General features: G+C 35.9%; 3 protein-coding genes across 11 annotated transcripts in view; 2 read left to right on the top strand and 1 right to left on the bottom strand.

Moving 5' to 3' along the window:
* Nucleotides 1-233: 233 nt before the first annotated feature.
* cfap300 (cilia and flagella associated protein 300) lies at nucleotides 234-9,507 on the top strand. 4 transcript variants are annotated; one of them, XM_053478830.1, is made up of 7 exons: nucleotides 234-408; nucleotides 4,347-4,428; nucleotides 4,504-4,576; nucleotides 4,698-4,855; nucleotides 4,952-5,124; nucleotides 7,697-7,763; nucleotides 8,114-8,298. In XM_053478830.1, the coding sequence occupies exons 1-7, from the start codon at nucleotides 299-301 to the stop codon at nucleotides 8,261-8,263; spliced, it is 813 nt and encodes a 270-aa protein (XP_053334805.1). In that variant the 5' UTR covers nucleotides 234-298; the 3' UTR covers nucleotides 8,264-8,298. The 4 variants fall into 4 exon arrangements, with proteins under 4 accessions (XP_053334805.1, XP_053334804.1, XP_053334806.1 ...); XM_053478829.1 differs by lacking the exon at nucleotides 7,697-7,763 and having other exon boundaries at nucleotides 4,516-4,576; nucleotides 8,114-9,507; XM_053478831.1 differs by lacking the exon at nucleotides 7,697-7,763 and having other exon boundaries at nucleotides 4,746-4,855; nucleotides 8,114-9,507.
* Nucleotides 9,508-10,877: 1,370 nt separating this feature from the next.
* On the top strand, nucleotides 10,878-17,351 carry birc2 (baculoviral IAP repeat containing 2). 3 transcript variants are annotated; one of them, XM_053479327.1, is made up of 10 exons: nucleotides 10,880-11,030; nucleotides 11,347-11,481; nucleotides 13,695-15,295; nucleotides 15,392-15,491; nucleotides 15,578-15,656; nucleotides 15,742-15,784; nucleotides 15,999-16,241; nucleotides 16,335-16,589; nucleotides 16,813-16,854; nucleotides 17,012-17,351. In XM_053479327.1, exons 3-10 carry the CDS (start codon nucleotides 14,401-14,403, stop codon nucleotides 17,203-17,205), a joined length of 1,851 nt encoding a protein of 616 aa, XP_053335302.1. In that variant the 5' UTR covers nucleotides 10,880-11,030; nucleotides 11,347-11,481; nucleotides 13,695-14,400; the 3' UTR covers nucleotides 17,206-17,351. The 3 variants fall into 3 exon arrangements, with proteins under 3 accessions (XP_053335304.1, XP_053335302.1, XP_053335303.1); XM_053479328.1 differs by having other exon boundaries at nucleotides 10,973-11,030; nucleotides 11,326-11,481; XM_053479329.1 differs by lacking the exon at nucleotides 11,347-11,481 and having other exon boundaries at nucleotides 10,878-11,030.
* Nucleotides 17,352-17,518: 167 nt separating this feature from the next.
* The window catches only part of polq (polymerase (DNA directed), theta), a 28,864-nt gene continuing 26,655 nt past the window's right edge, over nucleotides 17,519-19,727 (bottom strand). For 2 of the 4 annotated variants that reach the window (XM_053479325.1, XM_053479326.1), the window contains exons 28-32: nucleotides 19,343-19,454; nucleotides 18,865-18,989; nucleotides 18,640-18,781; nucleotides 18,453-18,553; nucleotides 17,519-17,757 (exon numbers count right to left, since the gene is read on the bottom strand). In XM_053479325.1, coding sequence (XP_053335300.1) covers nucleotides 17,644-17,757; nucleotides 18,453-18,553; nucleotides 18,640-18,781; nucleotides 18,865-18,989; nucleotides 19,343-19,454 — 594 coding nt within the window. In that variant the 3' untranslated portion in view covers nucleotides 17,519-17,643. Of the gene's footprint in view, nucleotides 17,758-18,452; nucleotides 18,561-18,639; nucleotides 18,782-18,864; nucleotides 18,990-19,342; nucleotides 19,455-19,727 lie in introns of all 4 variants that reach the window. The other 2 variants (XM_053479323.1, XM_053479324.1) reach the window with 1 other exon arrangement.

Genomic DNA, 19,727 nt, shown 5'->3' with positions numbered 1-19,727 from the left:
AATTCAGTGTTTCTTGAATAGACTCTGGATGATGGATACCTGGATTATCCCAGCAACAGTGGATGCAAGCTCATACCTCATTCATAGAAGAAATTATATATTTCTACAAGTTTATTCGAATAGAATTAAATTGTTTTAAAAGAACGTAAAAACACATATTAAAATACATTTTATATTCTAAGTAAAGTTTAATTAAAATCTAGTACGCGGGCAGCAAAAAGTGACCTTACATGTAGGCGCAAGTGCTCATGGGACCTAGCTACAGCGTTTCCATGGTAACTGTTTGGCAACAATAAATATGGCGAGTGAAACGCACGGGTTTGATCATATCTTTACATTTACTTTTCTTCCAAACAAAAAGTTCACATTCCTGGAAGATGCACAAATATCAGAATTGCTGATGAAATGGTGAGGAAACGACATGATAACCTTCCAATATTCACCGTTAACCCAAAACATGTTAGCTAGGTCGGTATTTTCTAGCACGACAAAGGTAACCATCCCTGGCTACGGTGCTTAGTTACGCATGCTAGTTAGCTATAATATATGTTTAATTGTATATTTACTGAAACTGTGTGTGTGTGTGTGTGTGTGTGTGTGTGTGTATCATTGTGACTTTTTGTTTAAACTGCAAGGTATATGTTTTACTGTAAATCTGAACTTACACAGTCTAATCTACACAAGGTGTGTTCCAAACGGCCTGAAGTACCCTGCGAAGTATACTTTAGAGTGTTCAGCCATGTTACGTTTGATTCTAAACCGCAGAACCGAAAATGTTTAGTTCAAGGGAAACTGGCAACGGTGTAGGGAACGAGTGAACGACAGGTCTTCACTTCACCGGGAATGAAAAAATGGTGCTCGAAAAGGATTTATATACATATATATCCATAAGTATCGAGGACAACATCATTTTTGTTTTAATAGATATTCAACAGATAATGCCCGTACTGTAAAATTTCCTCAATAGCAGCGACAGGTATCCGAGGTGCTCATGTTACCGTGATAACGCACGGAGGAAGTGACGTCTGCGCTGGTGACTTCGCAGCGTATTCCGAATGGTGGCGTTTTCTCGAGGGAAGTTCCCTTCACCGACATTCAATGCAAAGGAAGTAGGGAGCACTCTGTCAAGTACACTTCGGAATGGAACGCAGCTACTGCAGATTCAAGTTAATTAAGAATGGATTTTTCCATTATATAAAAATTATATAGATATTATAGGAAAATCTACTATTAACTCCAAATCAGTAGTTTGGTCTTTGGTGGAAAACTGTTGTAAATCTTTTTCATATCCATTTAATTCTTATTCTTCTTTTTTGTGTAACGGTTAGTTCAAATCTAGTAGGTAGGTTATATTACCGCCCCGTGTAGGTCTCATTCCCTATGGAAGTATAATAGTGCCAAAATTCCTCAAAGCAAAATAGCAGGTTGAATTACATGAACTGAAAAAAATAACGTGTTGCAATAAAAATGTTTGAATTTTTCTGCATTGCAATTTGATCTGAATTGAAAAAAGAAATCCTTAGAGCATTTACAATGTTTGAAATTTTTGCCACTGCAATTTATCGTGGTTGTATATTTCAAGTTAAAATGTAATTCAAGCATTTAAAATTCAATGCAAAAATATTTAAGTTACTAAATTGCAGTTAAAAAAATATTTTCAAGTGTTAAAAATATTATCTTCATTATTTTTCAATCTTACAAATTCAGGTCGACAAAGTTTAGGTAATAAAATTCAAGTCGCTAAAATCCAGGGCTTTACATCCGGGATATCACAGGAAGAGCAGTGAAGAGCCGATTGCTGCTGTCCGTGCCGCAGTGTACTTTAAAGTGTGCTTCCTGCTCCCTGTGCAGTTTACTTCTCAGAAACTACTTACCGATCGGAACGCAGCCCTCTTAACTAACAGGCTGGGTTGCCAGTTGCAGAATAAAGGGAGTAATGTGTTAAAAATTTCCCCTCTGCCATAAACGCTATATTAAAAGCAAAGCCAGCGCTGTTTCTTTCACACGCCAGAGCGATGGGTTTCCCGCCCCTGCGCTCGGCAATGTACAGAAAAATTCAGTACAGCAGCAGAAACTAATTTAGGAAGCAGTCAAACAGCATGGGTTCAGCGCGTGACACCAGAGTAACTGCAGCCGAACAGAAACGGATAGGGACAATTCAAAACAAAGAATATAGACAGATAGATAAATAGATAGATAGATAGATATATAGATACTTTATTGATCCCGAAGGAAATTCCAGATATTCAGCAGCAATAGAGACAATAACAATAAGACAGGTTATAGACTGCACACTATATATATTGCATACATTCAGTACACACAGGGTAATGGGAGAACTGAGTTACTAGTGCAATGATGGACAAAAACTACAAGATATATAAAAAGGATATAAATAAAAAAAATATAAATTACAATGAAGAAGAGAAATGGGGTTAATTGCAGTGCAGCCATTGATGTACAATTTTATATGTGACAAAGTCACAGTGCGACAGGTATTAATGAGGCGCCGTATAGGGCTTAAATCAAACTTTATGCACACACATATGAAACGCTTGCATACACATATATGAAACACTCACACATACAGTATATACTTCTAACTGTTCAAACAACTACATGAAGACTTATGACTCCATACTAAATATTAAGCTGAAACTGAAATGGTGTAATTGCGTTGCAAAAAATAATTTGTGACAAAATGTTTATTTTATTTTAATCAGACTGACATTAAACCGTACTATCCACACTTTACGTTTTCTTAATTACAAAGTTTTTATGGTTACTTTTATTTATAAGGAATATAAATTTAACAAAGTGTAAACAGCATGTATGTTGCTGCTGCTGCTGAGGAAATTAATCCCCTCTTGTTACTGAATGGACTGAACAATACCGAGCGCAGGGGCGGGAAACCCATCGCTCTCTCGTGTGAATCAAACAGCGCTGACTTTGCTTTTAATATAGTGTTTACGGCAGAGGGGTAATTTTAACACATTCCACCCTTTATTGTGCAACTGGCAACCCAGCCTGTTAGTTAAGAGGGCTGCGTTCCGATCGGTAAGTAGTTTCTGAGAAGTAGACTGCACAGGGAGCAGGAAGCACACTTTAAAGTACACTGCGGCACGGGCAGCAGCAATCAGCAGCAACTCTCCGCTGCTCTTCCTGTGATATCCCGGATGTAAAGCCCTGCATTTTAGCGACTTGAATTTTATTACCTGAATTTTTGCAACCTGAATTTTGTCGCCCTGAATTTATAAGATTGAAAAATAATGAAGATTGTATTTTTAACACTTGAAAATATTTTTTAACTGCAATTTAGTAACTTGAATATTTTTGCATTGAATTTTTAATGCTTGAATTAAATTTTAACTTGGTATATACAACCACAATAAATTGCAGTGGCAAAAATATCAAACATTGTAAATGCTCTAAGGATTTTTTTTTTCAATTCAGATCAAATTGCAGTGCAGAAAAATTCAAACATTTTTATTGCAACACGCTTTTTTCAGTTCATGTAATTCAACCTGCTATTTTGCTTTGAGGGATTTTGGCACTATTATACTTCCATATCATTCTCTCTCATCTTCCCGCCAATGCCAATTTTCCAGACTAGTCTTCCTTAAAACATCTAATGCATCCTCCCTGATCTTGTTTTGCCTTGTTCTGTGTCTTGAACACTTAGTTTCACAGTCACTTTGTTTTATTATTTCCCAGCTTTATCCAATACTTCCAAACTCTCTTCACATTTCTAACACATTTCCTCTCGGTACCATACAGCATCTAGTTGAAGTTCTGTAGGTTGCATCCCTGCTACCTATAGATCTACTTTATGTCTCCTCGGCTTCCTTGTCCTTTAAAGCCATCTTTCCAGTCCAGTATTCACTCCTCAAGGAAGTGTTATATGGTTTATTGTAGGGTTCCTCAAACGTTTGCTGTCTAGGAACATTAAATTCCACAGACCTTCCCTATGCAGATTTATTTTGTAAATATTATTTAAATGCATACAATAATATTTATAAAAACTATTTTCCTGAAATTTCCATGAACACAGTAACACATTGAACTGAATGAAACCCATTTGATTCAAATAATGGTTTAATATTATTATCATGTGGTCAGTCAGAAGTTGATTTTATCCACTGAAAATAAAAGAACATAAATAAAACAATCTACACCTAGCTTTCTCATGAACCTCTGGTTTAAGGACTGTAATTAAAGAGACTATAAAGCTCCCTGTATTTCCATTATGAAGCCTAGGTTTGAGCATCATCAGTCCCCTTATGTGATAAAATCTTGTCATTTCTATTTTTAATTATTTGTACTTGATTTAATAATTACTCCTCTAGGTCCATGCTGGGGAGAATTTCTGTCCAGGCCTTTAATTTTGACCAGTTCTTTCAATCTTACATGAAGAATGACTTTGCTCTGGTGAGTTCTGCAACATTTAAACGTATTGTGATATATTTCTATAGTTTGAATATTTATAGATATATATATTTTTAGAATTTCTTTCAGGACCCTTGTGTGAAAAACAGCTTGCAAATCTTGGACACCTCAGGTGTATGGAAACCTCTGGGTAGGCTGGTGTTGTCATAGCTACATGATTAGTTTTACTTTAGGATTTAGAGTATGTGTGCAGTTTTACAGCTGCAATTGCATAGTACAGATGATGTTGTTATATGTGATTATTTCTATAGGCAGAGATGTTACACATGTCGATGTACAACTTATTCCATGCACCAAAGTGTCTATGGATGTATTTGATCCGATTTTCACCAGTGGAATCGTGCATCCTTCCGGACATATCGCCAAATGTTTCCATGAAGTACATACTGACTTTGATGAGTTGCGGATGGTAAGAATGCAGTACTTTAATCATTTTAGATAGACATTATGATTCCTTAACTCGCTTTTCAGCAACATGTATTGTGTATTCATTGATATGTGTTAGATGCTGCTAGAAGAGGACTCTGATAACTATCATGTGGTCAGTCAGTGTGACCGTAAGGAGTTCCTGTTTAGGCTGTTTAAGCACATGGTACTGGGTGGTGAACTCTGCCAGTATGAAGATGTCATCAGTCCCTACATTGAAACGGCAAAAAACATGTATAAAGATTTAGTGAGGTAGGTCGATGAGCGATTGTAAAAGTCAAAATCAGGTTGCCTTTTTGAAAAATATCTGTTTAATTTAGATTATATACACCAAACTGTTGAATTTTCACTCGGTCAAAAGGTCCTGATTAATCTTCAATAATATAAGCTCTGAAGAAAATAACACATTCATATTAATGTACACATTTCAAAGCACTGTACGAGGTAATATCAAAAAGTTTCCAGATTAGCTCTGTTTACAAGAAAGTACTTTATTTATCTACATTTACTTTCAAAATAGTCCCCTTGCACAGTGATAGAGCACTCCCAGTGTCTCTGCAATAGACGCTGGGAAAATCAGTAAAAGTATAATTTAAAAAATGTACTGAAAGTTTTTTTTAATGATACTTTTATTGATTTTTAACAACAAAAAAAGCAGAGCCAGATTATATAATTGACAAAACAGCAAACATTTAAACACAAATGTTAATATAAAAGAGTGATTATGAAAAAACAAAGGGCAAAACACTCCAGTAAAAGAAAACATAAAAGAAAGAAAGAAAAGAGTGAAAAAAAGGTGGGCAGGACTAGAGTCATGGTTGTTCAAGTAGATCCCACAAAGGGGCCCATATTCACCAGAATACTTCAGATTTGTTCTGTAAGTCAAACAAAAAGGTTTTTCTAAAGGAAGATTAGCCACTTGTGCCAAACACATATTCAGAGTTGGTACACGAGATGATGAATATAAGATAAGTATACATTTATTTGCCAAATAGGTAATGAAGTTTAGTTAACAGTTTAAATCAACAGAAAGATCTAGTGATGCTTTACAATTTAACAGATATATAGTTGGAGACCAAGTGAATTTTCTAGCCAGTATTTTCTGAACCAGATCATGCACCTCATACCAAAAAGTTTAAAAGAAAATTGCATTCCCTAAATAGATGCATTAAGGTTTCTGTTTCTGAATTACATTTAAAACACAGCTAAAATACATTTGGGCACATTTTGTGAAGGCATACAGGGGTGAGATATTTTCTTTATATGAATTTAAAGTTTTGCTCATGCACAGATATTGAAGTTGATTTATGAATAGCCTCCTAACACATAGAGAGCTATTCATCATCAGTGAATGATTGGCCCATATGCTTTTCCCCAAACTTTCTTAGAGGATTTAAAGGTGAAGAGGTTTCTGATAAAAGGGAGCCATACAGATAAGAAATCTGGCCCTTCAATGCCCCTGGAAGGAGGAGACGATTTTCAATATCAGACATTTCCCAACTGATTTTACCCTGTCTCATTTCAAACATAATAAAATGACATAGCTGGAGTAATAAAAATTAAATATTCTAGGGAGTTGATAATCCATTATAAGTGTCATTGCACCAGATTTCCGCAATGGTATCAAAATGGTAATGTTTGAGCTGGATCTTTTTTTGATCACAACAGCCAAATCTGGCAAGTAGGTTGGGTGTGGAAGTGAGGTCATGTTATTCCCGGCGAGAAACTCCCGTGTGAGCAGATCTCAGTGAGAGGATGCATTGTCATCATGAAGCATCCAGTTTTTCGCAATCCCAGACGTGGTAACCCACTTCGTCATATTAGCATCAGTTGCACAGCTACCTATGTACACAGGACAATGTATTTTGGAACATGACTATGAAGGACAGTGCTCCCTGTGACTGTGCCTGCGGCCTTCTGCTGCCATCTGTTGGCATGTCTCGACACATCTCAAACCTTTTTTCAGTTTTTAAAATACTCTGAAAATAACTTTGAACCAAAATGATGAAGCTAGTATTGTGAAACGAGTCAAATCATGAGCAGAACATATCATTACACACCTGTAGTCTGGCCAAAAGTATGTGGACCATACTCTGAACTTTTTTTGCCACAAAATTGGAGGCCTGCACCATCCACAAACTTCTGGTTATATGAGCTGTTATAATCATTTTTATAGCAGAGGGGACACGTTACACAATCTAATAATAAACAGCTTAAAATTTCAAAGCATCACCTTCCACAATTCTTGATTAATGCCATCATAGTCTCTTCACAGTCATGTCATGGTACATTAACTAGCCATTGCATTTGCTTTCTTAACACATCTCCATGCAGTCATGTTTTTTTTTTTTTTTTTTTTTACATATGGTCTTAATAGTGATTTAAAAGTGGAAGTGTGAATTTAACAGCTGTGATTTCAACTGTCGTTAAACAATTAAGAAGAAGAGGAAGAAGAACAGCTCTGATGTAATAATAGTGAATAAGGGAAGTCAGTAAATCTTCCTAGTATTAGATATGTGGGAAACTCCTATATAGTCATCAACAACTGTTCTTCTTTTAACTGCAATAAACACTGACAAATAATTGTTCAAACCAACCAATATATTTTAACATAGATGCACCTTGTGCATAGGTTTATTATAGTAATCACCTCAAGTCCTTCAAGTCCATCAAATCATTAATGTTTCAAACTATTATTGAACCCAACTGAGTATACAATACTTCCTTTATGTTTACGGTTTAGTTATGTAAAACTAAAAAATGTTCATAAGGAGCATACTCTTTTTTTCTCTGCACGGAAAAAGTAACTATTATTTCTTTACAGTGTTCAAAAAGATTCAGAAACGAAGATTATCAGTGTTGTATCAACGATTTTGAAAGTCTCTGCCTATGTATGTATTTAAATTCCCATTTAAAGTTAGTCTTTAATATATACAGTTCTCTGTTTTTTTATGCAACACACAGAAACTTACTATATTTTTTATTTGCCAATTCTGTTTGCCTAATAATTTTACAGTCAGAATAAATCACTTGGTCATTTGATCTTCCAAACTTTAAATTATACTTATGACTTATGAATTAGAAACAGTACTTTAAAACTTTTGTTTATTGCTATCAATCCTAGGGTCTTTTATTTTCAAACAAAAAGCTTTAATTTTAAAAAATACAATGTTAATGATAAATATTAAATAATAAAGAAATGGATTTCATGAATTAATATTAGTTCTCCATGTTTCCTTAGGATGATTATGGCTTGTGTTATCCCTCTGGAAGAGACAACAAGCAGACATTCGCCTATCTGTGCATTGATCCTTTCAAAAGACACGTTTATGTCTTGTATCACAGTTTTGGTATTGGTCGGTTTTCTAATAATGGTCTTTTGTGCTCTTGAACATTTTATAAGTTACCCTCTTTTCTTTTGTTCTTTTCTTTTGGTTAATAGTTTTAGTTCATTTAGTTCTATTCATTATAAATGTCTTTCCTAATGTTATAAAAATCTGTAAAGTCACAGTCACTGACAAAATGAAAAATTTTCTGTCAGGGTTATAGCACCATCTTCTGGATAAGGGTTGCTTTAAAAGACTTAGTCCGACGAGATTTAGTCCGACATGGTCAGGATTTTATGTAAATTCCCAAAACTACAAAGTCATCTCACCTATTATTATATGGTCCAAACATTAAGACCATCAGACATTACCCTGCCTAAAGTCCCACGGTTTAAGCTTTTCCCGAACACTTACACATACTTACTTCCAGGAAGTTAATCTGAATAGGAAACCCCTGTTGACATTGGGAAACTTAAAATCATTGTATTCTGTAAATGGCTTAGAGGGTAAAAACCAAACCTAGTCTCTAAATAGACCACAGTTTTGTCTTTAATGTGAGGGGACTATACATTATACATTTCACTTTACAGTGGTACAGGTAGGGAAAACACCTCCACCAACAAGAAAAAAACATTTACATTAACAGAAAACAACCCAAAATTAATACATTTGTTTATATTATAGCCACTTAACCATTGGCCAATTCCTCAACATTTTTTAATCTATTTAGTCTATTAAAGTAGAGTTATGTTTACTTTATGACATAGTCTATAAAGACGAAAGTACAACTAGTCCTGCTGGGCACAGGCAAAAAATTTTTGTTTCTCTGTTTTCTCCCATTATTACGTCTATCCTTCCTTCTTTTTAGTTTCTAAAAAGAAAAGAAGCTTTTATTTGCCACGTTACAGTGCAGTGTGAAAGTCATATGTCCCAGTCTCGTAGGAAGTTTGGGTATGAGTTAAGGGCTATAAAGTAGGAGATGAAGAAATGGTAGTTAATGTTTTGAAATGAATAGAGAAATAAAATGTACATGTTATCTAAATAAATAAAGAAAGTGTTTTGTCTGTATATCGGTCAGAACTCGCTCTTCCAATGATATCTGTAGGACTGTCTGTCTGTCTGTATATCCAGAATGAATTTTAACGCACTGGGTCATTTTGAGACAAAACTTGATCTATATTCAATCTACTTTATTCACTCTTCGATTATTGAACATGGGGTATATTTGGTTGTACAATGAAAGAAGTACAACTTAGCATAAACAAGATGTAAAATACTTAAAATTTACTTCTTTTTAGCAATAAGTTACAGAAAGGCAGATATGTATGTGGGCTTCATCCTGAAACAATAATATCACTGATTACATTAAAGCTGATTGGCTTATCTTTAGCATTAACCTTTTAAGTATTTCTAAAAACTGTTCCCATCAACAAGGCGCACTCATGCTTGTTATATCTACATCTTTTGAATTTGTTTACCACTTTACAAGACGCCTCTATCAACTTCAGTATCAATTTCTTTCAATGTCCTGATTAATCTTTAAATTGGTTTGACTTGTGTTTAATTTTTCTGCTTTTTATCATTTTTAAAGCAAATACATTACAAGTAACACTATAAAACAGTCATAAACACATGATAGCTCAATGATAGGTCAGATCAAGTCTTCATTAAAAATGAACATAAAATTACACAGAATGTTGAATCTGTTGAATGGTTGCCTTGGATATGTACATTTTAAACTAATTGTCATCTCTTACCAAAAGATTATACTTAGTTAAGTTTTTTTGTTTGAGTAAACCTAGGTAACCTTCAAGTATAATATTACATACTTTATGTAGTAAGTATACTGATATCAATATGGTAGTAGTACATTTGTAAATGTGCTCTTTAAATACTTCTTGGGAATTAAATTAGCCCACTTTTTAGTTTATAAATGTATACTTTAGGTGCACTTTAGGTGTAAGAGTAGTAAACCTTGCATATATAATTAGTTTACATTTAGGTTTTATTTTGTACCACAACTAAAGTATATGCTAATACTGGTAAGTGAACTTATAGGTAATAGTTAGAATCTTCTAGGTGACATTTAAGTATATAAAAGTATACTTTAAGGAAATTTTGAGGAAACTGCTAGTTTAGCAGTAGTTTTACACTGCAAGTATACTTGTTTTCTGTAAGTAAAATGAACATACTTGTTTACTACTTTTATATTATTTTGTACATTAAATTACAATTTAACTTTAAGTAGACTTTAACAGCAGAATGCACAAATGTTAATAACATTGAACATCAGATTCAGTTCCACCCATGTGCTTTTTACTTTAAAATATATATAAAAAAAATTCTGTTTGTTTGGTTGGGAGGTGTTTGCACAGGGATTTTTTATTTATTTATTTTTTGTCCCTGGAGGTGTGAGGCGACTTTGCCATGTATTATATGTGATATAAAGTGATGAGCTATGAAAAGATTTTTCAAAATGACATAAAGCAGATTTAAATGAACAAGTATAAAGAATATGCATGTTGTATATGAAATTTATGGCATAAACACATCATACTGTTTAAAAAAATACTCCACATAGATTTAGTTGTTAGATTTAAAGCACGTAATCAGCATTTTTCAAACTGTTTCCTGAGGATAGGTCGCTTTACAACGTGAATACCACAGTAATGCATATTTCTCCCTGCATTTAACTCTGGAAAGTACCAGACTTCTCGACTGCTCCCGCCCTCTTGTTGAACGTCACTTGATATTTTACTGTTTACGCCACAGACACGAAGAATTAACACTGACACAGTACTGAGCCTAAAACTCTTTAGTCCTCTCATTCAGGTGAGTTTTATTTAAATTTCTGCTTGCGGTTTAAAAAAAAAAAAAAAGAAGTAAATACAATTCTTGTTCTGCCACAATAAATAACATTAATGTAGCCATGAAATACATTTATATAAACCATATTTGTATTTGTTTAATGCTTTTGAATAGCCTTTACCCTATAATCCTAATAGTATGGCGTAGCTAACGAACAAGTTACCTTTCGAAACTGCTAGATGAATATTTCAGCTAATATATATCATTTATATATATATATATATATATATATATATATATATATATATATATATAAAAGTGTGAGTGTGTCCTTATTTAGGTCGTGCTGTAAATCCCGCAGACGTTCCGTGAATCGTTGGCGTCAGGAGCCATTTTGACTCAGCTTAAGTGGAAAGAACTAGTAGGGGCATTACAGAGGCGTTCGTCTACAGCGTCATTTAATCGTCCTTATGCGGTGAGTCTGAAATTACCTTTACCTGATTAATCACTGGCAAATTACATTAACCAGTGTTTGTCTTTATAAACGTCGTATTATATCTGTTATATTCGGTATACAATCTTCACACAAAAACAGATAAACCCGTTTCAAAATGGTGACTGTCTGGTAGGTTCGGCTCTGTTTTAGCTAAACTGTTTCGGCTTTAGCTAAACTGCTAAACTCTTACTTCCAAAATATGAAGAACTGTGCTGTTTTTGGTATATGTACAGGGTCGAGTCAGGGCTTACAGTTTAGCAGAAAAGCCTGTAAAACAGGACGAACAAAGGGTGTGACAAAGCAAATAGCTAGAAGGAAGTAAGCAAGAGCTACAATTTCCATTCAGAACACACAGAGTCACTTTCATTTCAGTGTACATCTTGTTCTGTCATGTAAAACTGATAACAAAATGTTTGGTCAGGTTTTCGTCCCGGTACATAAGAGGACTTTTTAAATTTGTATGGTTTAAACCAGATGAAACGTTAAACTGCCTAATAATTAATCAGACTGGCCTACTGACAAACCAGTGCAAAGCCTCACCTTCCTAATTTATCACTGGCAACTAAGTCACCACCTATTGTATTAGCTGATGACTAACGTATGTGTGGTGGTCACATTGACCGATGTGTCATCAAAAGGCAAAGGGCAGATGAGTGTGCTCAGAGGAATGGCTTAAAAGTGTTGTTCAGGTTTTTCCAAGTCTTGAGATCCATATAAGTACATTACAATAGGGCTTGGTTGCTATAAATTGCACACAGACAGTCAAATTTGTTACCGGTACAGGAGTACAACTCAACAGGAGCCATCATCCTCGTTCCGTGCAAAAATCATATCATAATCCATTTATAATAGAGATTACCAGAATTGGTAGGTAATGGCGTTACCTTAGTAAAAATTTGTGCTTGTTAAAAGCCTCTGATTTGCCTTTCTTCAAAGAGTGAATTAGTCACAAACTCACTCATACGCTTACATAAATCTTGAAACACCACGAATGCTAATTAGTCAAAATTGTGTGTTAGAAGCCTCTCACAATCGCATACTTGCAGCCCCTCAACCCGTGCGCTCACTGTTAAGTTGTGTTTTAAGACTTTTGGCGGTAGTAAAACATCACCGCTTCTTTATAATCCTACATATTGTACACTCTGTACTATTTACTGTTTTTATTTTGTGTGGTAGGAGTTTAGAAATAATTATGGCGAAGACTAGAGATACGTGCTGCTCAGTTAAATGTTAAACTCTTGTATTTGACATTATTTTGTATTGTTTAAATGTTTTTTAAGTGAGACAACTACTGTTATAAGCAATAGGCTACATTTAATTAACCATAAAACTTTCTATAACGGTTTAAAGTTGGGTGGAAATATAATATCGAATCGGGATATTTATAAAATTGTAAAAACAAAAATTATAGTCACAATTTTAATTGAATTGGCACTTTAGTATCGTAAAGATATTGTATCGGGAGGTGACTGGTAAATCCCATCCCTACTGGATACTGTGCATTTAATTACTCACTGGTTCTAGTTAACTATTTCTGTGAAGGAAAATGGTAACATTTGTACTAAAATACACAGTAACTAAAAGAAACCAGCTGCATTCATCTCTGTGGGACTGTAGAAGTCTCAGCTGAAATTTAAAATTTAATTTTGGATGGCATAAGGGCTGTGGAATTTAGCCCAGTTTACTTGCATTTGTACTCGCGTACAACCCTGACCGACTTACTGGTTGGTGTGCAGAGCTGGAACATTTATAATGTCCAAGACCTATAGTAAAATCTATTCCTTTAACTCACCTGTGAGCTTACAGAAGCCTGTAATCAGTTAGTTTTATTCTAATTGACAAGAATTTATGCTCCAGGTATGTCAGTGTCCAGATTGTCCCCTTGATAGCAACAAATGCTATTTCATGTCCTGCTCTGGATCACTGATAATATTGAAATTACTAGTCTACGTGTACTTCTGACTGCAACCAAGCCATCCACCCACATTTTTGCGTAATCATTTGCATCAAATACCAGAAACAAAAAGGAAGCAAACACACATTTACTGCCTATATATTCTAAACTTCCTATATACATTACTGCCTATATAGTCTAAGTATTAGAAACTGGAAGCTCTGGTCACTTTAAATATAGTTGTCTCAATTTATTAGCATCAAATGATTTTTTTTTTATTTTTTTTTTTTTATCCCAGGCAACTGCACCATTGAAGCAAAGGGGTTTCTCCTCCTGAACCAAACCTCTGTCTCTCAAGGAACATATTTTTATTTCATAATTACATTGAAACTTCAAATATGGATACGTAAACACCTCCCTAAAGGGATGTCAGCAGGGAGAAGGCCTTTCTTTAACACATCCAGGAATTTCACTACCATAGCATCCGTCATTACCACATGATGCCTTGTTTAATGTTTAAATTGTGTCTATGTTGGTTTACTGTATACTTTAATGATCCTGGATGAAGGCAGGTACACATTCACTTCATTTTTAGTTCCTTTACTTTGATTTGAAACACATGATGTATGTTTCCCAACACTTGTGTGTGGACTTTGGTTTGCTTTTAGCATCCTTGGTTATAGATCATTCCATCACATATGTTCTTTTGCATTGTTATTAACAGAATGCACTGGTGCTGGAGTTGGGTTTCATGTACTCTGTGTTCAGTTTTAAGGAGAGTTTGTTTCAGATGTGTTATGGAAGCCAGGGAAATACAGAAGGCGTTTGTTCAGCTCATGACTAGCCACGAGTCCTGTGATTATCACATGTTCCCCTCATCTTTTTTTAATCTTGTCATCTTGTTTATTGTACTCACACAAACATGTCACCAGTTTTAACATAAGTTCCTGGGTGTGATAATTAAAGCCCTTCTCCCTGAAGACATCCCTTTTTCCCCCTTTATAATGGAAATCCTACAAAATAGTCCTTTCCTAAGAGGTCTGTGCCGTACTAGTGCACCAGCAGACCTACAATATGATAACACAAGTGAACTGTTTCGCATCTCAACCTTTGCAAAGTTTCCCTCTTCGTCACCAGTGACTGAGAGAAGCCTTGCCCGTGCTGGGTTTTTCTACACTGGCATAGGTGATCGGGTCCAGTGTTTCCGCTGCAACATCACAGTTGACAGCTGGCAGTCTGGAGAATGTCCAGCCGAGAGGCACAAGCAAATGTCGCCCAACTGCACTTTCATTCAGAGCTTGCCTTCCACTGCCAATCTCCTGTCCTCCTCCCACTCGGCCTTTTCGCCTCTTCGCAATGCCACCATCCTGCAACTAAACCTCCCTGCAGCCACTTCAGCTTCAGGCCAGGCGGACGAACAAGCTGGTTACCTCAACATGAGCAACCTTGCCCCCTCCAGCCCTCTGTCATCTCGTGGAGTGGAAGACATGTCTCATCAGAGACCACCTGCTTGCCACAATCCTAGCATGAGGCGCGAGCAGGATCGCATGGACACCTTTCAAAACTGGACCCTTACCACGATTACCCCTGCTGAGCTTGCCAAGGCTGGTTTCTATTATCTGAAGCAGGGAGACAGAGTGGCTTGCTTCAGCTGTGGTGGGCAACTGAGCAACTGGGAACCCGGAGATAGGGCAGTATCTGAGCACCAGAGGCACTACCCTAACTGTCGATTTGTGAGAGGTGACCGAGCCGATAACATCCCTATAGCTAGTGGTTTGGCCAATGTGTCCAACCCAGCGATGCAGCAGTGTGAAGAAAGGCTGCTTACATTTGTTAACTGGCCTGCAAGAATACCAGTCCGACCTGATCAGCTGGCCAAAGCTGGGTTTTACTATGTTGGTAAGCTGAATAAGCTTTCATAAATTGTCTTTTTTTTTTTTTTGTCTTTTTTTTTTTTTAGCTGGATATTTAAGGATCTTTTTGGTTTATTTGCAGGTCGTAACGATGATGTAAAGTGCTTCTGTTGTGATGGAGGACTCAGATGTTGGGAATCAGGAGACGATCCTTGGGTTGAACATGCCAAATGGTTTCCCAGGTAAAGTGACTTCAATTATCAATCTCTTTCTTTTCAGTTATCCTTTAATGGCTTCTACTCACATTTTAAATCCCTTCCTGTTCTAGGTGTGAATACCTTTTGCAAGAAAAGGGGCAAGAGTTTGTTCATCAGATCCAAGCTAGATTTCCAAGATTGTTTGAACAGGTATGCAAGTCTGTATTACTGGCTGTACTAGAACATTTTCTTGCCACACAAGATTAACCATTGTTATTTATTTTTATTCCCACAGCTGTTGAACAATGGGGACTCGAGGGAATTTGTTGATCCACCAGGTAAGGAAAGAACATTATGGAACATACAGAACTCTGTATAATGTCTTCTAATATGTCCTGATAACGGCACATCCCATAGTTTTTGTATTTTTGGTACCCTGGAGTAATTTGCCACTGGTAATAACTATCTAATTATAATTAAGAATTTAACAGCACTGTGGTATAAATTAATGTTATTTGCATCTAATTACTTTCTGTTCACCTTTTTTTGAAGTTGTACATTTGGGTCCAGGAGAAGAGCGTTCAGAAGATGCTGTAATGATGAACACACCTGTTGTGAAAGCAGCCTTGGAAATGGGCTTTGATCGCAATTTAGTAAAGCAGACTGTCCAGAGCAAAATTCTTACCAGTGGAGAAAACTACAAAACTGTCCAGGAGCTGGTGTCAGACTTGTTGAGCGCGGAAGATGAAAAAAGAGAGGAGGAGCGAGAAATGTTCGCAGAGGAAATGGCATCAGGTGCGTCTTCATGCAAGGTTTTTTAAAATTATTATTATTATTAATGCAGTGCGTGGATATGCATCTGTAATATTTCCCTTTTTGCATTTGTAGATGGATTTACATTTTTGAAGAAGCACCACGCTGCCTTGACACAGCGTTTGAAAAGTGTGCAGAGCTTAATGGATCATCTGTTGGAGGAGAACATAATTTCACAAAAGGAATATGACACCATACGCAGCTGCACTTTAGTCAAGCAGCAGACGGGCCAGCTCATTGATTTGGTCTTGTCAAAGGGGAATGCAGCAGCAGAGGTCTTCCGAAACTGGATCAAAAAGAATGATGTGTACCTCCTAAGAGAGCTAATGGGTATTTAACCTTGTACTTTCTTGCCATTGTGTGTACATTTTCAGTGTTTTTCCTTGTCTGTGAAATGTAAAACTATTATAGTTGCAAATAGGAAACAGACAGGAAAAAAAAATAAGCTGTTCAAAGTTACCTTTTTTCATTATGCACGGAAAATTCTACAACAAACATCTGCTATGATGTATTACTGACGATCCGTTTTATGTTCTTTTCACTGCAATTTCAGCTCAGACAAATGAAGCAGTATCTCCAAGTCAAGATCTTTCAGGTATCCTCAAATGAGTTTTTTGCTTTTTTTTTTTGTTCAGTGTTTTGTTGTTCAGGTTGTAACTTTGCCACTAAAGGATACAGATCCTTCCCTGTTAGACGTAGCAATGTAGGAACTATTTATAAAAAAAACAAAAAACATTTTCCTTCATTTCCAGATTTGCCCATGGAAGAACAACTGAGGAGACTGCAAGAGGAGCGTACATGCAAAGTATGCATGGATAAAGAGGTCAACATTGTCTTCATACCATGCGGCCACCTGGTTGTTTGTAAAGAGTGTGCTCCTTCATTACGCAAGTGCCCCATATGTAGAGGCTTGGTAAAAGGCACTGTACGAACCTTTCTGTCTTAACTAGCCAGCAGCTTTAGATACATACTGATCAAAGCATAATTGCTTGTAAAAGATATTGCTAAAAGAAATAGAATATGCACATACTCTGGATAATGACCCACTTGGTGGAAAGGGGATGCATTTATTAAAACATGCATTTAAATGGCTTCTTGTTTTTTTTTTTTTGTTTTTTTTTACAAGATAAAAATTAATTTTACACCATAGAATTTTAAATGTAAACCAAAACTAGTCTTTCTTAAAGTTCATTAGTTAAAAATGTTCATGTACATATTCATGAAAAATGATTAATACAGTTGTTAAATATCAAGCCAGAAATTTTTCATTTGAGTTTATAGACTTATACATTTCATAAAAATAAATATTTGTCACAAATTCACATTATTGCAATTAGAAAGTGTGGTAAGCAGCACATTAGGTAGAAGTCAAGCCCACCGTATTTTATATATCCAGCTCTTGAAGGTTGCCCCAGCTTGGGCCAACTTTAACTTTTGCCCTGAGCTTCACATACAGTTTCACAGCAGCTTCCATTTCCCGTTTCACAATTTGTGCAACCTGATAAAAGAGAAATGGAATCTCAATCTTTTTTTATATACCATTTTTTTAACAAGTTAAAAGCATCAGAGATCTACAACATGCATCTTAACGTTCCAGCTGAAACACCATTCCGTTAATTTATTCAGACATCCATGGAATTCTGATTATTAAGGTTTCAAATGCACAGGTTTAGTGTTCATAGCTTTAAATGCACGTGAGCTACTGCCTGCCCTCTTCTCAATTTGCATAAGTACATTTTTAGCCAAGCAGAACGCAGAAAAAGGGACTTCCCTGAAAATAGTGAACTCCTTTATATGGCTCTGTATTTACTGTTCTTGCTCTTTTTCTCTTGTCTGGAATTAAATCAGACCAAGCTGGAATTTTTAACAGTGAGTTCAAGCACATTAAAGGACATAGCTCTTTACATACAAATTAAAGACCCATGTCAATGTCTAAAAATGATAAGTTCAATCTTCATAACAGGTCCCTAAAGATCTTTAATTCCTAATTTTGGTCATCCTCCAAGATAAAGCCACCACATCTTTTTAAACAGCTGCTTTTACCTGCACATGACTCAAAAACTGTGCAAACTGACCTCGTGAATTATAGGTGAGAAGATCTCCTGCAAATTGTAGCCACTGTGGTATCGTAAAGATATAACCTCATGACATGGGAGCCTTTTGGGGTTTGAGCTTTTAAAGAAATCTACATACCTGAATGATATCCTCCTCTGCAACCTCGTAGATGAGTTCATCATGTAGCTGAAGTATGAAGAAGGCTCCTCGAGAAGGTCTGGACCGAGGCCTGCACCGTCCTTTGTCCAGTAAATAAACAAAACAAAACAACTTATGAATATCCTCATGACAAAATGATTACCATTTTAGAGACTGCAAGATTTACCTGTTTCACTGGAGTAATGCCGATGTGACAGCAGGACGTCAGCAAATTCTGTTTCTAGTCTACGCTGGATATTGATAGTAGCCAGTTTTACAATATCTGCTGCAGAGCCTTGGACTGTTGTATTCACTGCCTGTCGTTCTGCCTGAAGTGTGGATGCAATCAATTTTGGAAGAAGAGCTTTTTTGCTTTCTATTATTTTTAAGAGGTTTAATAAAAGAAACTTACATGAGACTTGATGTACATGTTTGACTCCTTGATTCCAGGGAGATATCTTTTTCTGCCAAGTAATGTCTTCACAAAGCCATTTTTATTGCAGTTTTTAACAGTTTCACGAAGAAATGCCTGTATGCCTTCGAGGAAAATAAAGTCATGACAGGGCCTAATTATGCAGAGGGGCCAAAATTCCTGGATCTATAGACTTTTCGTTACTTGAAATTTAATGCAAGTTTTATTTTAGACCTGAGATGGCAATAAAGCTAACAACAGAATATTAAACAGATCCAGATGGAACACTCTTCATTTAACGTCGGTTCTGATGCATTAAGAAATATTCAACCTTGTCATGTTTAGCATTTACACAAATGCAGCAAACGCAGAGCCCTTAATTTGAGCATTTGCTGCAATTTAAATATATAGATCCACTTTTAGGCCAAGCTGTTTTATTAGAAGTTATCCCAAGTCTGGGAACTAGCCTGGAATTTACCTGAATATCTGGACTTGAATGTTTCAATGTAACAGGCAGCATCATTTTCATCAATACCCATTTGCTCTCCTAATGACTTTGCTCCCATGCCGTAGATTATTCCATAACAAATCTGTAAGAACAGAAGCACAACCTCCATTGTCACCAGCCATTTTTTATTTATTTTTTTACATCTCTCAAGGTCCATTAAAAAAAAGGAAGAACCTGCCCTTTGTACCTGATACCTTATGGACTAACCTTATGGACATCAGCATCATATCAACAGTTAAAATTTTTGATCAATGTTTTTGAACACAAACAACCAACACATTTCAACCCTATTAAAAGTCCAAAATAAGTAAAGCTTCTTTTTTGTCTTTCGAACTGTTCCCTTTCAGGGGTTCCA

Source organism: Clarias gariepinus, chromosome 19, assembly GCF_024256425.1.
Source record: "Clarias gariepinus isolate MV-2021 ecotype Netherlands chromosome 19, CGAR_prim_01v2, whole genome shotgun sequence".
NCBI lineage: Eukaryota > Metazoa > Chordata > Actinopteri > Siluriformes > Clariidae > Clarias > Clarias gariepinus.
This window is presented reverse-complemented; position numbering and strand designations above follow the sequence as displayed.